The following is a 16,307-nucleotide window of genomic DNA, read 5'->3' as shown; positions in this document are numbered from 1 at the left end:
AGGTTCATCTATATTGGCAACTTCAACTTTTGATCCATATCTTAATCTCACCTGTTGAGAAAATATGATATGTTGAAAGGGGCAATTTTGTAATTAATGTAAAAAGATTAAAAGATCAAATATAACAACTTTCATTTTATAAATGGTTAGATTTGTAAAAGTATATTGCTTTAATAAGAGAAAAGTGAAAGTACAATGAGCCAATAAACAAATATAGAAAAGTAGATTGCTATTTCTTGCGTTTAGCCCTATAAAAACTACTTACCAGTATTCCCAAGTCAATTTTTTTTCCTACTCAGGAAAAAACTAAACGAAGGCCGGAACTGGTGGTAGCTAAGTATTCGGGTGCATTGTTGGCAGGCCTGGTTGCTGAGGAATTGGCAGCATAATTTGGTTCCGTTCTTGGTGATGCAGCTGCTGGGGTTGGGGGTTTGAAGGGCTGTGTTGTTATATATTAAAGGACCAAATTACCTTTCAATATGTTTTCAAAAACATTATTGCCATGTGAGAAATTGGGTTTATAATATAATTTTGATAGAAATAATGATAAAATCAATATATTAAATTTTATCGTGAAAAAGTCATTACTATGCACTAATTAGCAGTTTACAGGTTCTGTTTCTATTGTAGTATGGTATATACAAAAAAAAATGTTCATTCAAATATCTAAGAAAAAGCATTATAGATGTCTTCGGCCTCCAAAGTGGGATCCACCTCCTACAAAAGACCAAAATAGCCTCCTTATATATATTATTTATAGCAAACACCTTCAAGTATCTGTAAACAAGTCTTTTTCTTTCCATATCTTCAAGCTATAGATGTCAAATACCACATTGACATGATTAAATTTGATGAAAATTCGTGTTTTTGTTAGTTTGATTTTGGTGGGAATATGATAACTCCTCCTATAACAGGGTACAATTCAAACAGACAGAAACCAATTTTGAATGAAGTGACATAAAGATCACAGACCTGAAGAAGAAGACCAATACCAATAACAGTCACTCCTTTTCCGAGTCCACTAACAACGCCCCCAAAACTGCTAGTTTGTCGTGTGTTTACAATTCCAAACGAAAAGGTTCACGAAATAAAGATCAACATATGTACGTTAAAAGCATATGTCAATCATTTAAACAACTGAGGAGGCAAACCTATATTCCATGTAGATGATCCGGTCTTCTATTTCTACGCAGACCTAAAAAAACAATGCACAAATTTTAAGCAGTAATAAAAAATCGAGAAAATATTTGAAAAGTTATCATTTTTTCGATTAGTAATGAACTGTAATTAGAAAAAACATAAATTAAACCAAAACAAAAGATCAATGTATATATTTGAAACTAAGTGAGGAACTAACATTATAATGTAAATGACATAATCTATGAAACAACTAACATGGCCATCAGCAGCAGAAGCAACTATGGTTCTGTTATCAGTGAGAGGCATGATTCAATAGTAGAAAGCGATGGATTTTGATAGCTCTAACTTGAGCGGCGATGGTAACCCTGAGGAACAGTATGCTGGTTGAGGTGGGGCTTTTCAAAGGTTTCCTCTTCAAAAATCAATGAAATAAAAAAAAACGACCTAGGCTAATTTCATCATTACTTCTCTTTTTTACGAACACGTAATAGGGGTTTAATTTATAAAACGAAGGAAAAAATAAAAGGGAATAGAAAGCGAACCTGTTATCGATACAGGGGAGTGTAATCAGTTTCGTCTTCATCAGCGTACCGTGAAGACGGAATGTCACACCCCCGAACCAAGGATGGCGGAAACGTCCAGGGGTGGAGGACTTCATTTGTAGTATCATAACAACAATGGTAATAGTGATGAAAGTAAACGCAACCAACATATATATAATTGAAAGAGTTACATCATTGTATGAATTACATGTTTCAAAATCAATTACAATATGTTGACAAAATATGATAAGTTTGACGCCTCAACGTCCCATCCTCAAAAGTACTTTGTTACCTGTTTAGCGATTTCCTGAGAATACAAGTAGTTTAAAAAAAATGTCAACACAATGGTTGGTGAGTTCATAAGTTTTTGTATATAATTATGAAAAGGCTCGTCATGTAATTGTATAGTTGTTCCAGAAAAATCCGATATTTTCCTTAAAATGAATAATGTAGTCTTGTATCCAAAGACTGAAATATATGAGTAATCTTTCTTATTTACAAAAAATAATGTGTGTTTATTTCAATACAAACGCGTATGATATTAGTGAAACTCTCGTATATTCTTAAGTTTGTTAATACTTTCTGTGAGCTATTATAACCATACTATGACCTAGGTGGCCTGAATACGACGTTCTTCGGGCGTCGTAGAACTGAAATGACACTTGTCACCACAGACCTGCCGGTCTAGCTGTTGCGAGCAGCTCTGGTGTGGGTTGTCAAGCCCAATATAGATCTATATACAACTATCACGCTCTCCTTCCAGGAGACTCTGGTTACAATACAGGACTTATGATTTATGTGAAGAGGATGACTCACAAAGTTATTAACGAATTTACACTTAATCATAATGAAAGTTTCCTTTTTGTAATGTATGCATTTTGAAATCCATCGTAAACTATACCTATTATAGTTTGGCAAAACGAAGGTAGTACAGTAAAGTACGTAATTTTTACTTAACATAGTTTATTTAACGTTTGTGTGTAATGGGTATACTTCAATAATAACGCTTTGTGTAATCTATGCTTCGTCTAGTAAAAATCCATTTGTTAACAGGTTTATGTGTAGATACTAACACAAGAATGTCATATATTGCAAATATACATGAACACGTAATAATATACACCTTGCTCAACATATTACAAGGTGTTATGAAAATTATATGATGTTAACTAAATTAGACCTTCCTGCACTGTTTTAGAAAAGCCATAGAAAAATCATACGAAGTCAAAAACTAAATCCGTAAATTCTGAGAGTTCCCAAAATGTGTCTAGTTTACTCATAATTTTTATCATGATTTTTAATGTCCTCCAACTTGGGTGAAAAAGTCCATAATCACAGACTGGTCCGGATTGGTGCTTGGAATGATAGGCAGTTTTGTAAAAATCACCATAAATTGTAGAAAAATCGTATGGAGATGTGCAAGTAGTCATTTTAAAGCTAAGAAGTGGAACTATATGCACCTAAAACAGTTTTGAAAACAAAAATGTTTAAGATGTCCAAAACAGTCCGTGAATCGAGTTGAACTTTTCTGATGAAAGCTGTTAGAAAAATGTAGTTATGTTCTTAATGTTTTAACTTGTATTCCCCCCCATAAAAACTTGAGAAAACATGAAAATGTAGGGGTATGAACTCACCTTAAGTGTTTTCAAGAGATGATTGTTGAAGAATGGAGGTGTTTAACTCAAGGATACTTGTAAATGCCTTGAAGATTTTCGAGAATCTAGCATGATAGTTATGGAGTTTGTATAAGCTATCAATGATTTGAGTAGAATGAAGTGTAAGAATCACAAGGGGGATGGATTACACTTACCAAGAGTGGAAGAACACTTAATGATCAGCCTTGAGATCGTGAGTTAGAGATGGAAGTTGGAGAGAAAAAGTTGGAGTTCAATCTTTGGTGTAATTGAGAGTGTTGGAAGAGAATGAGGAGAGAGGTTGTATGATCAGCCCTTAGATTGTGGGGGTGACTTTTGAAAGGGAGTAAAAGGTACAAGGTATGGTGGGGAGGAGTGTGGGTTGTCATGGAGTGGGTGTGGGGGTTGCTTGCGTCATAACTAAGGTAAGGTCAACACTCTTCTTTTTGTACTTTACCAACTCCTTTTTAAATAAGATTTTATCCTTAAAATATGATTAAATCATTTATTTAGGGGTCTTATAATTAAAAATAAAGTTTTGGGTGCAAATCCTATGTTAAAATAATTAAAAACGGGTTTAAAACGCAAAAATACGCAAAAACGGGGTGAAAAATGTAATTTCCAGCGAGATTCTTCGGATCTCGGCCGAGGCTCGGTCTCTGGGCCGAAGTTCGGTCAGGTGATGCAGGGTTCGGACGCGAGTGGCTGAATCAGGAGGCGGGACGCGAAGCGATGGCTCGGTCCGATGAGAAGCAGTCCGACGCGAAGGCAAAGGTTCGGTCCGAGGTCAGGCTAGAACCGAAGGGACTGTTGTGAACAGTAATGAACAGTACCTTCGGTTCGGATTTCCCTTCTATGCGAGGTTCGGTTCGGACCTTTCCTCTTTGCATGGTTCGGTTCGGATCTCCTTCAATGCCGGGTTGGGTTCGGATGAACAGTACTTTCGGTTCAGCTCATGAACAGTACTTTCGGTTCGGACCCTCATGAATAGTGCTTTCGGTTCGATTCATGAATAGTACTTTCGGTTCGGAGGGTTCGTTTCCTTAAGTCCGTTTTTCGCGTAGACTTCCGTTCTTGGGCTATTTTTCGCCAAATTCGAGGGTCGGGATGCCCCGAGTGATTATAGAAAGTTGGGAGAGATTTCGAGAGAGATTTGAGAGAGATTCCTCGTTCTCAGAGAGATTTGACGTACTTGGAAGATTTCACATACGAAGAGATACGTGAGAGAGATTTCACATACTTAGAGAGATTTGGGAGAGATTTGACATACTTAGAGAGATTTGGGAGAGATTTGACATACTTGGAGAGATTTGGGAGAGATTTGACATACTTGGAGAGATTTCACATACAAAGAGATATGTGAGAGAGATTTCACATACTTAGAGAGATTTGGGAGAGATTTGACATACTTAGAGAGATTTGGGAGAGATTTGACATACTTGGAGAGATTTCACATACAAAGAGATATGTGAGAGAGATTTCACATACTTAGAGAGATTTGGGAGAGATTTGACATACTTAGAGAGATTTGGGAGAGATTTGACATACTTGGAGAGATTTCACATACAAAGAGATATGTGAGAGAGATTTCACATACTTAGAGAGATTTGGGAGAGATTTGACATACTTAGAGAGATTTGGGAGAGATTTGACATACTTGGAGAGATTTCACATACAAAGAGATATGTGAGAGAGATTTCACATACTTAGAGAGATTTGGGAGAGATTTGACATACTTGGAGAGATTTCACATACAAAGAGATAGGTGAGAGATAGAGTGAAAAACGATTGAGAGTGTTTTCGTGTGTGATGAATGAGAGTGTCCGGCTTCGCAATGCAAGGTCCTTAGACCCCGTTGTGCCATGTTTTAGGATCTTACGCACTCCCTATGAGCATGCAACATTGTATTATTGTTTTTGTTCATTGTTTAGCACTAATGCTAAGGAAGTTTAAACACATGAACTTTCCAAGTGGTGTTTTCTCATTAAAATAGTGAGTTTTACAGTATTTACATATTATAACCCTATCATACAAGGTTTTAATTGAGTTGACCGGTTTGACTCGTTGACCTTGTCCGGCTTAGACTTGACCCGATTTTGACTATTTTCACACGGAATTTGAATCAAATTGAGAAAGGAAAATAACCGGAATCGAGTTACAATAATCAAACACATGAACACCATAGATTGAGGGAAAACAACAGGAAGTAACGACTTACCTCATTCACAATTGACACAGAAGCTGCCAATCATCAACAAAAAAGATGTCGGTGCTTGTACGTTTCAGTCTTCTAATCCTAACAACACCAAAAAAATGTGACTGAAATCAGCGTAGCAGATGGAGCTGGGGTGGGTAATTTGGAGGGTATACCTGTATGGAAGAAAATGGCCCTTTTATTTGTTTCCCAACAACCAATAGAAATCTAAAAGCTTTAAGTTACCTCATCAAATTGCTTTCTTTCAGTAGTGTCTGCAATGGTCCGCACCAACATCATCAAGGGTTGCCCTCTCTGTAAAGCCCTAAAACGAAAGGAAGAGGCCCAGTCGACATAAGGGTATGACGAAGACCTGGAAACCAAGTTGGAAGCTTTGAGGTGAGTCGGTGGAGAAGATTGTGAGCAGCGGCGTATAGGGTGGTAGTGGTGAGAGGTTTTTGGGTCTTAACTGTGACCAGTCTGATGTTGAAGATCGATGAGTCGGTGGGTGGGGGTAGAAGATGCAGATAAGCGGTAGGAGAGTCGTTGAAAGTTAGATGGAGCAAAGCCTGAGACGACGATGTTTCGTTGGAAGCCACCGATCGGAGTAAAGAAGATGTGGAAGTAAGATAACGACGGTCGGTTGATTCGAAGTCGATGAAGCAGAAGAGGATAGGGACGAAAAGGGTAGATAGCTGAGGAAGATAATGTGAGCGGAAGAATCGGGAAGGAAACCTGTAACCCCTATGGTAACCCGAGGAACAGTACCATGGTTAGGCACTATTCCTAAGAAGTGCTCCCCTTTAATATATATATATATATATATATATATATATATATAAATATATATATATATATATATATATATATATATATATATATATATATATATATATATATATATATATAAGAATTTTTGCATTTACCATTTATCCAACATGCTTTAAGCCTAGAAACATGAAACAATTTTTGATTTTTTTTATCCACAATAAAATGAAATTATAGTCTTTGTTTACAAAACACAATCGGAGCGGAGACTCTTGAGCTATTATGAGTTATAATGTTGTATTTGATATTCTGATTTATCAAAAAAAAAAACATAGTACTAAACATCTATAATAAACATTAAAAATCTTAAACATCCATAATAACATAAACTTTTTATAATGTATATAATTATGGTGGTGAGGGTCGCTTATTTTTGTCAAACTAAAGAAAATATGGTCTGTTATTCTATCGGTTTCGATTTGTTATAGTTCCTTTTAGTGTTTGTTTAAATCGATTGATATTTTCTTAGACGACTCGGTGTGGGCAACACCCTTATGCGTTATCATGACATGCCTAAGAAACGGTATAACGGATGGAACACCGCCCCCCTTGGGCGTTTTAGGCGTTATGGCATTGCGCGTTTTCCTGGCAACGGAAGGCAACGAATGAATTATCGGCTTGCAATGTCGAACAGTCAAAAAAGAGACCGTTCTGAAACAGTCAGAAAGTTTAAAAAAAATCCATTTTAACTTATATATAAGGGAAAACCACTCTAAAACCCTATGTATTTTGCCTTAAAGCCTAAATAAACCATTATATTTATTTTATGATCAATTTAACCCCTATTAATATCCTAACCGTCTAACCTATCTCAATTATCCGGTATAACCTGAACAGGTTACTATCACTATGCGGGAAAACCCTTCGTCATTTGTAGCCTGCCATCGGAATTACTGAAATGAAGAACGGAAGCAGGATCGAGCAAAAGGCTTGGTGGATCAGGGGAAGCTTCACGAAAAAAGGTAATCGATCCATCTTTGTTGTTTATTCTGTTCGTCAAAGGCATGAGGTGTCGTTTTTCTTAATTTGTTGTTTACATTTATTGTTTAAGGAAACCGTAAACAGGGACTATGTTTTCAAGTTCCCATCAATTTGTTGAAGTGTATATGGACGGTTTGAATGACACAGATGACGAGTATGAAGAGGAAGAATATGTTCATTCTTCAATGGACAAGACAACATGGGATCCTCTTTTGAATGATTAGGTATAAGGAGAAATGAAATTGCCTGAACTGTCATCTGATGATGGTGAATTGAGCTATTCAGATGAAGAATTTGACAAAGAAGAGCACATAAATCATGAAATTGGGGACGAATTTTTGTTTGTTTCTGTTTAGTTTTGTTTGTTTTGGACAAAAACATGTAATTATACTCAATTTTATGGTAATGGTGGTTGTTTGGTGTGCTAATAACCGAAAGTATCAGCGAGGGCAAAATCGTCAACATCAAAAAATTAATTTTTTTGCAGCACACTTGTAATGGAAGTTGCGTTTTTACTAATTTCGGGTAAAGAATAACAATTCAAGAATGCAAAAAAAATGTAAGTAGAAAACTTTGGAAAAGGGTAAAACCATGACAAAAATGTAAGCTTAAATGGCTGATGTTTGTGTTCTATGTTCAATTCCATTCCAATCTTCATTCTGTCCCACATTAGTACATCCACTGGGTTGCTTATCAGAAAGTGATTGTTGGTTTTTATTCAAACAATATGCATTTGGTGTTGAGACAAACATTATGCATTTGGTTCGATTCTCTTCTGTCCCTGTTTCGAAAATGACTTTTGCATCATATTACTTTCCTATGCAGTTGTTGTTTGTGTCTAGGCTCCATTTACAGTACTTTTTTTTTGGTTCCTGATTCCAGTCTTCATTCCATTCTTGTTCCTGATTCCGATATTCATTCCAGCTCTGTTGTATTATTGATTCCATTCTTGTTTCTCTTTTCTGTCCCTAATTCCAATCTTCATTCCATTCATGTTCTATTTTTGATTCAAGTCTTCATTTCATTCCATTCCATATTAATCAAATGAACCATAACAAAAATCTTAAAAATGTCCAAGTACTCACAAAACCACAACTATAACACAAGGGTAAAACTGTCCAACTATAACAAAGGAACCTGATACAATCCAAGTACTCACAAAACCACATTATCTTCAAAAAACAAATGTGTATAAAAACCAAAATCACAATTCCATTACAAATGTGCTTAATAAACCAACATCACAATTCCATTACAAAAGTTAGAAAAAGGTAAAACCAACATCACCTTATTATATAATTAACCATCTTAGATTAACCTAACTAGCCCAATTACATAAACAGAAACAAAATAAAGATGCTAACCACAACAATACCAAACATCATCAACCTCCATAGGAATATATCAGGCTCTTGTTTTTCATTGACCTTAAGCTTCATTAACTCCTTCAGTAGAACCAAGTTCTCCTTCTCCAGATCCATATTCTTCTTTGAAAGGTTCATATTTTCCTTGAACAATTCCATATTCTCCCTATGCAACTCATTAATTTTACTCTTATACAAGTGCATACCCAAATCCTCATCTACCCATACAAAAAATTTACAATATTTTGAAGGATCCTACAAAAAAGTGTAGTATCTGAGTAAGCATTACAAAATCAAATCAATCAAGGCTAGAATGTCATATACCAGAGAATTTGGGCACGTAATTAAATGTCGGCCAGTGTTCTTCCAGGTAGTCGAAGTCCATATATCTGGTTGTTCACAACAAGTTTTTATAGTGTGAAGTTAACGAAGAAGAAGAACAAACCACTTGATCGATCAACCATTCTGCAACAGTTGCCATGAAAGAAGAAGTCGATGAGAAACGATTTAGTGATTTTGAAGCCGACAACATCTTTTAGACTTAACCTTTATTGTGTAATTGATAGCACGTGAGTATTGTTACCGGTTGCCTTAAATGGGAAAAAATTATATTAATAAGGGTTAAATTGATCATAAAATAAATATAATGGTTTATTTAGGCATTGAGGCAAAATACATAGGGTTTTAGAGTGGTTTTCCCTATATATAAATACACATATTCACTTTATTTTTTACCTACACAAACCTCTATTTCACTTCATCTTATTACACACAACTCAAACAATTTTTCATTCAACTAAATTAGGATCAAAACTCGAACACTCCTCATCCACACACAAACACATCCATTCTGCTCGATTTCGCTTAATACGAGGGCTACATGAACCTACTCAACTCGCAAAGCTCACAACAACTATTATTTTCCGGCAACTTTTTCAATCCCGCATCGCCATATATGCAACAAAATCCAAATCTTCAACAAAACATTTTCAACACATTTGCTTCAATTCCACAAACAACCACACAACCACCACCCACACAAACAACCACACAACCACCACTCACACAAGAAACGCAAAATACGGTTGCTGAGACGCAAGCCGGATGTAGTCGGAAACCTAGAGGGAGAGGGAAAAAGAAAGGAAAAGTGGTCACAGTCGCGAAAAATAACGAAAAACCTCCAACGTGGTGGACATTGGAGGAGGAGTACGCGTTGGTGGTGACATGGTGTCGGACATCAAAACATCCAACTATTGAAAACGATACGAGGAGATATAGAATTTGGCAAGCCGTAATCGTAAAATTCCGTACTATTTTGAACAAAGAGGAGACATATTGCACTCTGGATATACTTACTAACAACTGGACCATACATAATAACATCACGAGTTCATGATCTAGATTATTACTTCCTAGATCTAACAAACATAACATGGGTCACTTGTGGCCCACTTAAGAGATGCTCCATCTAAAAAACTTAGTTCTTACAAACAAATTGATTTTTTTTTTACAAATTTATTCATAGAAAAGAAATAGAACTTAAAAGATATTAAAATAATAGAAAATACAGATAAATGATACATATCTATCCACTTTATCTATGAATCACAATATAAATTAATATTTTGGTGTTTTTTTTAATAATTTCCTCCATTGCCGTACAACAATCCACTGTCGAAAATTTATTTTTTTGCTCCATCAAGAAAAACTCCTTGGTAGGGTTTTCTGTTGGCGTAAGCACTTTATCAGTATCGATCTTCTATGATATCTACGACAAACTACATATCGATCCTTCTAAAGTACCCCTCGTCTTTCTGAAGCTCGGATAGGTTTCGGAACACTATTCTTCTTATTCACATGACCACATTCACTGCGCTTGCCTTTTTTTCTATCACCAATATCAAAACACTTTGATATATGCTCAAGTTCCAAAATCCCCTCTTCAATATCCGAAAGCTCTTCATTATTTTCATTATGATTTTGTCTATACCTTCTAATCTTCTCGAGGCTTGCACCAACTTTAATCGCCATTTCCTCGATCTTTGATTGCATTAAAAGATTCTCCTCGCGGACTTCCGTGAGGTTCTTTTTCATATTTCTATACCCATTAAGCGATCTCATAAGTTGGTCTTTAAGGGCCTTGTTATGCTCATAAACCGAGGATGTTTCTTGAGGTTCTTTCACTCCAGGCTCATGGACCTCCGCACAATCTTTAACCCTTTCCAACAACGAATCGTTTTGAGCTTTTAGATCTTCGATATGATCCTCCATTTCGGCTAATTCATGGGCTTTTCGGGCTAACTCACCCATCATGATTTCTTTTTCTTTTCCCAAACTTGAACACATGGCCTCCAGACTTTTACGAGCTGCTGAGCTGGCACTCAACTGTCTCTTAAGTTTCTCTTTGTCATCAACCACATGTGATTCGGTTGATCGCTTGTCGTTTTCGACAATACTAGTTCGCATATCGCTATTGCAACGTCTTAACTCGGATCGATCAGCCCCGAAGGATTGACATTTTTGAATACGGGTTCGGACCATGTCAAGGATGGTCATCATCCCAGCCACCCTCAGCATCCTTCGACCATCATGTTTATGGGTTTGGCAAGCATCCTTATGATCTTGAACCAATTTTAGCAACAACTTAACATTTGCAGCGACACCTGTGATCAATAAACGTCAAGAAGATGACAACTATACGGGTTAGCATGCTTTGGTTTAATTTTAGTTTTTTGTTTATACGGAAAACGAACCAAAGAAAGTTTGGTTTCTAGTTAATGGGATCAATTTTCACTTGTATTGGGTTTTAGATCTTTTTGACTTTCCGATTCTTGTGTTGTAGTTTTTTGGTTGCATATAACATTACCAATAATTTCTAATATGAACTTATTATTTAAAGTTAGAATTCATGAAATTGTAACGTTTTTTTATTGAATTTCACAATATAAGTGAACGGAATTAAAAAGTTCAATCTCCAGACAAAAACCTTGGTAGTTTTGGTAGATTTTTTTTAATTACAGTTTTTTCAGTTGTATAAAGATATATAAAAAAACAATCTGTTAAATATACTTGCTGGGGCCAAACTCCATAAAAAGCAAGAAGCTGGTTTTTGTTGAATTTTAGGATATATAGCGACAAAAAACATTTTAAAAATTATATGAAAGAGACATTTAATAATGAAAAAAAATTATATACTATCTTTTAGAACAACGTCGTATTTTGATACGGGGAAACAACTTCGTATTTTGATACGGTGAAGTGCGCTTTTTATTTTCAGCTATAGAAACAAAAGGCCAAACCAATATTAATATTCTTACAATTTCCAACAGAAAAACAAACTGTAAGTTTGATTGGTTGCCATTATTTGATTTGATTTCACTTTTCCTGTACACCCTATATCAAAATCACTCATTCAAGAAATCTAGAAAACCGAAAGAGATCAAAACTTTACCTTCTAAAGCCGAATCATCGTATTGTTCATCGACTCCTGATGACAAAGGAATTGAATCCAGCGATGTTTCTCGATCCATATTCATTATAAAGAACTTGAAACAAGGAAAAAGTAATGAAACTCACAGAAGGAAATCAATATATAACTGACCATGAAAAGAAAGAATATATATATATATATATATATATGGTGACCGGAGAAGAAGAGAGAGAGGTGGGGAGGGGATGCTTTCGTGGAAGTTCCCTCTCTTTCTCCTTGTCGATCCTGCAAAAGTCTTATGGGTGAAATGTTGTCACATGTGAATAATATTTTTATGAGTTTTGTGGTGAATAGTCTGATTGGATTTGATGGTGGTTGTTCTTGCGCAATTATTGGGGGGTTGTTCAACTTTTTAGATTGACATTTGTTGGGGTGGTTTTGACTTCCAAAGACGAAACATGTGCCAACTTTTAGTCACAAAGAAAAGCATTATTACTTGACGTACGTATTTGAAAACCTTTTAATTAGAAATTGTATTGTGAAACATACGTACCACGCTATATATAAAATACATAACAAAGTTTTTCACTGCTCTTTTTTTTTTCTATAATTGTGGAGAGATTTATGATGAAAGTATGTTGCTAATTTGGTTTAGCAATGAAGTGTTGTCACTAATCCGATCTTTGGTTTAAAGTTATTGGCAAAACACATGATTTTTTTTTTTCAAAATCACCTCAGTACTACGACTGCCAAACAAAAATGTGGCAAGTTTCGATATGGATGCTACATACTCAAGCATAGAGTTGACATAATAATATAGAGAAAAGGAAAATGACTAAATAATAACTCTAATCGTTAGGTTATAATTAAACCGACTATTCTCTTTCATAAAGCCCTATGATAAATGGAGGGTCGAGATAAGATTATTGCACAATCCTTGTAACCTTACAAAGTTAATAAATATTGGGGAAAATGACTTAGGAGGGTAACTACCTCTTATCCGTGTTCACATATTGGTAATTTTTTTTTGTACATAATAAAACAACTAACTTGTTTTAACTGTTTAAATTACACCAATATTACCGGCTAATACATGTTTTAACCGGTAACTTAAAGGGAAAATGACTTAGGAGGGTAACTACCTCTTATCCGTGTTCACACATTGGCACTTTCTTATTTTTTGTACATAAGAAAGCTAACTTGTTTTAACTGTGTAACATCCCAAAAATCATGACCAAAAATTTCGTTTTTAATTTAATACTAAAACCATAATTGTCAAACCATTAATTTAATACCCCGTCATCGGGCCCCGCCCGTCATCAGGTCTCGCCTGGCATCAAGCCCCGCTCGGTATACAAATCTGTCTCTCTTAGGCCACACATAAAGAAACATACTCTACTGTATACTTGTCCTAAGAAACATACTCTGCTGATAATGAGATACGGAACTTTGTCCGTACTCAGCTAGTTCAAGTCAGGGCTTCAACAGTGCAAGGTGAGTCTCCTCACTGTGTGAATGTGTCTAAGGCCACAATGTCAGCCCATGTAGTCTATGAGTAGGAAGACCCGGGGGTTAGCCATAGGCATTGTATGCTAGTATGTTATTCCAGACCAAGGTCCGATTTCGGGCGGGTGCCCGAGGAATGTTTGCATTTTAGATTATACTTGTTGTCAGTGTGATACTTGTATGTGTCTGGTAGGGAGGTGAGTGTGGGCGAGGTCCCGTATCTCATCACTAGTTGAGTACGAACGATGTTCCGTATCTCATTATTAGCAAAGTATGTTTCTTAGGACAGAGATACAATAGAGTATGTTTATTTATACATTGTGAATGCTCTTATAAATATATACAAAGGCTAAAAAGGAAAGTCCAAAAGATAGGTTGAGGAGATCAACCATAATACTTGAACATCTATATGTAACACCGATATACAATGAACATATACAAAGGCTAAAAAGGAAAGTCCAAAAGATACGTTGAGGAGATCAACCATAATACTTGAACATCTATATGTAACACCGATATATAACACCTACCAGTAACAACATGTGTTACATGTACATGTCCTAAACTAATATAGTGGGAATTTAATGATATACCTTTTTTCATTATGTACTTCGTTTTTATGTTAGGCGATATCTTTTCGCAAAAATAATAAGATCATTTGGCAAAAAAAAAGTTCACAATTTTTTATAAATTGATTTGCAGTTGAAATCATTCATAAAAAAATCATTCTATCTTTATTCATTTAAAGATTAAATGATCAAAATATGGGTACATAACATCACTTTTTTGGTCATACCTGTAACTAACCAAAAAAAAAATAGTAATCATATTATCTTTTTAGTCATATTTATGATCAACTAAAAAAACATATAGTTAATCATCTTATATTTTTTAGTCATATATGTGTGATTAATCCAAAAAATATTAAGGTAATCCCTAAACTTACCAAAATATGCTAACTATATAATACCAAATCTTTTCTTTTTCATTTTAAAAACTATTTTTTTTTGAAACGACAAACGAATTAAATGGAAGTCTATTCGTAATATTTTAGCAAGTACCCCAAGTTCGAACTTTCTTTACAGGGCAAACTCAACCTCCTTAGAGATTTCAAGGGAAAAATTCCCCAAATTTGGCACCACAAGATGTACTTTAAGGGGATCGAACTCCCAACCTCACATCCTACATAGCTACTCTGGACATCACTTGTTTTAATAACTAAATGACCACCTCATGTCTTCCTACCTATTTTAAATGGTGACACGTGTCATTTAGTCTAGTTTAAATTTGATTGGGACGTTAAATTTATACAATTGTCATCATCTTAAATAGATAGGAGAAAAATAGAAACAAAAAGTAGGAGGATATTGAATTTCTCTTCATATATATATATATATATATATATATATATATATATATATATATATATATATATATATATATATATATATATATATAATCATAAAAGACCGAAAAAACATTAATTTTAATTATATAAAAACCCAAAAAAAATAATTCTACCAAAGTTATAAAAAATTAAGGGATACTTCAATTTATTATACTAGTGACTATGTAAAATAATTATTTTTTTAAAGAAGTTTTTTGAAGTTTTCATATAATAATTTTAAGAAATATTAGTTTTTATAAAATATAACAATTTTTTTATCCAAATTCAAGAAAAAACAAATGTTAGAGGTCTTTGTAACACTATTTTACTGAGTTTGTAAATAAATCAAATATATTAGTATTAAGTATATGAACGCTTCATTAAAATGATTCTAACTTTTTATAAAAAATAAGATGTAAAAATTTTAGTTTTCCAAATTAGAAATCCTTTTAAAGGAACTTTAATTTATGTATCATATATTATGAAATTTTTGAAAAGAAATTTTCAGAAATAAGGTTGTTTAGTTATCGAACTTTATTTTAAAAGATTATAAGATTTTTTTAAATAACATATTGAATATAATATAATCCAAAATGAGATAATTTAAAATATTTATGATTTAAAAAAAAGTTATGATTCGGCATTTTTATGATACTTAATTTGTTATAATCTAAAAATATTTTGATTCAAATATTTTATGATTATTAATTATATCATTTATTATTCAAAATATATAAAGATCTAAAATTATTTTTTTAAACAAATATTTTATTTAATTGAATATATTATTGATCCAAAATCATGTGATTCAAAAATGATATGATCTAAAATACTATAACTCAAAATAATTTGATTCAAAATATTAATATCCAGAAATAATATGATTTAAAAATAGCATGAACCAAAAATATTACGATCATTAATATTTTTATTATTTAAAATTGTTATAATTGTTAAACATTAAAAACTCGAACCGATATTTAGTTCAAAAAGAGTAAAAAAATCAAAAAGTAAAAACAAAAAATAAACGAAAGACAAGTATCTTCAAATATATAAGACATTAAAAAACAAAAAACAAAACAAAAACAAAGAAAAAAACAAAAAACAAAATAAAAAACTTGAAAATCGAGTGTGTGTGTGTATGTGTGTGTATATATATATATATATATATATATATATATATATATATATATATATATATATGTTTCTTTGTATTTAAAAAATAAAATAAAATAAATAATAAAACTCACTTAAATGACGTTTCATGGCCGTTCATCGAACACGATTAAATCATCGAGTCC

The 16,307-nt window shown here is 33.8% G+C and overlaps 1 protein-coding gene and 1 long non-coding RNA gene across 2 annotated transcripts; one reads left to right on the top strand and one right to left on the bottom strand.

Moving 5' to 3' along the window:
* Positions 1-7,166: 7,166 nt before the first annotated feature.
* On the top strand, positions 7,167-7,750 carry LOC122196907 (uncharacterized). The gene is made up of 2 exons (XR_006189411.1): positions 7,167-7,300; positions 7,390-7,750. It is a non-coding gene; the product is annotated as an uncharacterized LOC122196907 (long non-coding RNA).
* Positions 7,751-10,216: 2,466 nt separating this feature from the next.
* LOC111891905 (uncharacterized) lies at positions 10,217-12,469 on the bottom strand. The gene is made up of 2 exons (XM_023887965.3): positions 12,135-12,469; positions 10,217-11,346 (listed from the first exon to the last, which is right to left on the bottom strand). Exons 1-2 carry the CDS (start codon positions 12,217-12,219, stop codon positions 10,478-10,480), a joined length of 954 nt encoding a protein of 317 aa, XP_023743733.1. The 5' UTR covers positions 12,220-12,469; the 3' UTR covers positions 10,217-10,477.
* Positions 12,470-16,307: the final 3,838 nt, after the last annotated feature.

This window comes from Lactuca sativa, chromosome 1 (genome assembly GCF_002870075.4).
Source record: "Lactuca sativa cultivar Salinas chromosome 1, Lsat_Salinas_v11, whole genome shotgun sequence".
Lineage (NCBI taxonomy): Eukaryota > Viridiplantae > Streptophyta > Magnoliopsida > Asterales > Asteraceae > Lactuca > Lactuca sativa.
The sequence above is the reverse complement of the archived record's forward strand: the minus strand, read 5'-3'. Positions and strand labels throughout refer to the sequence as shown.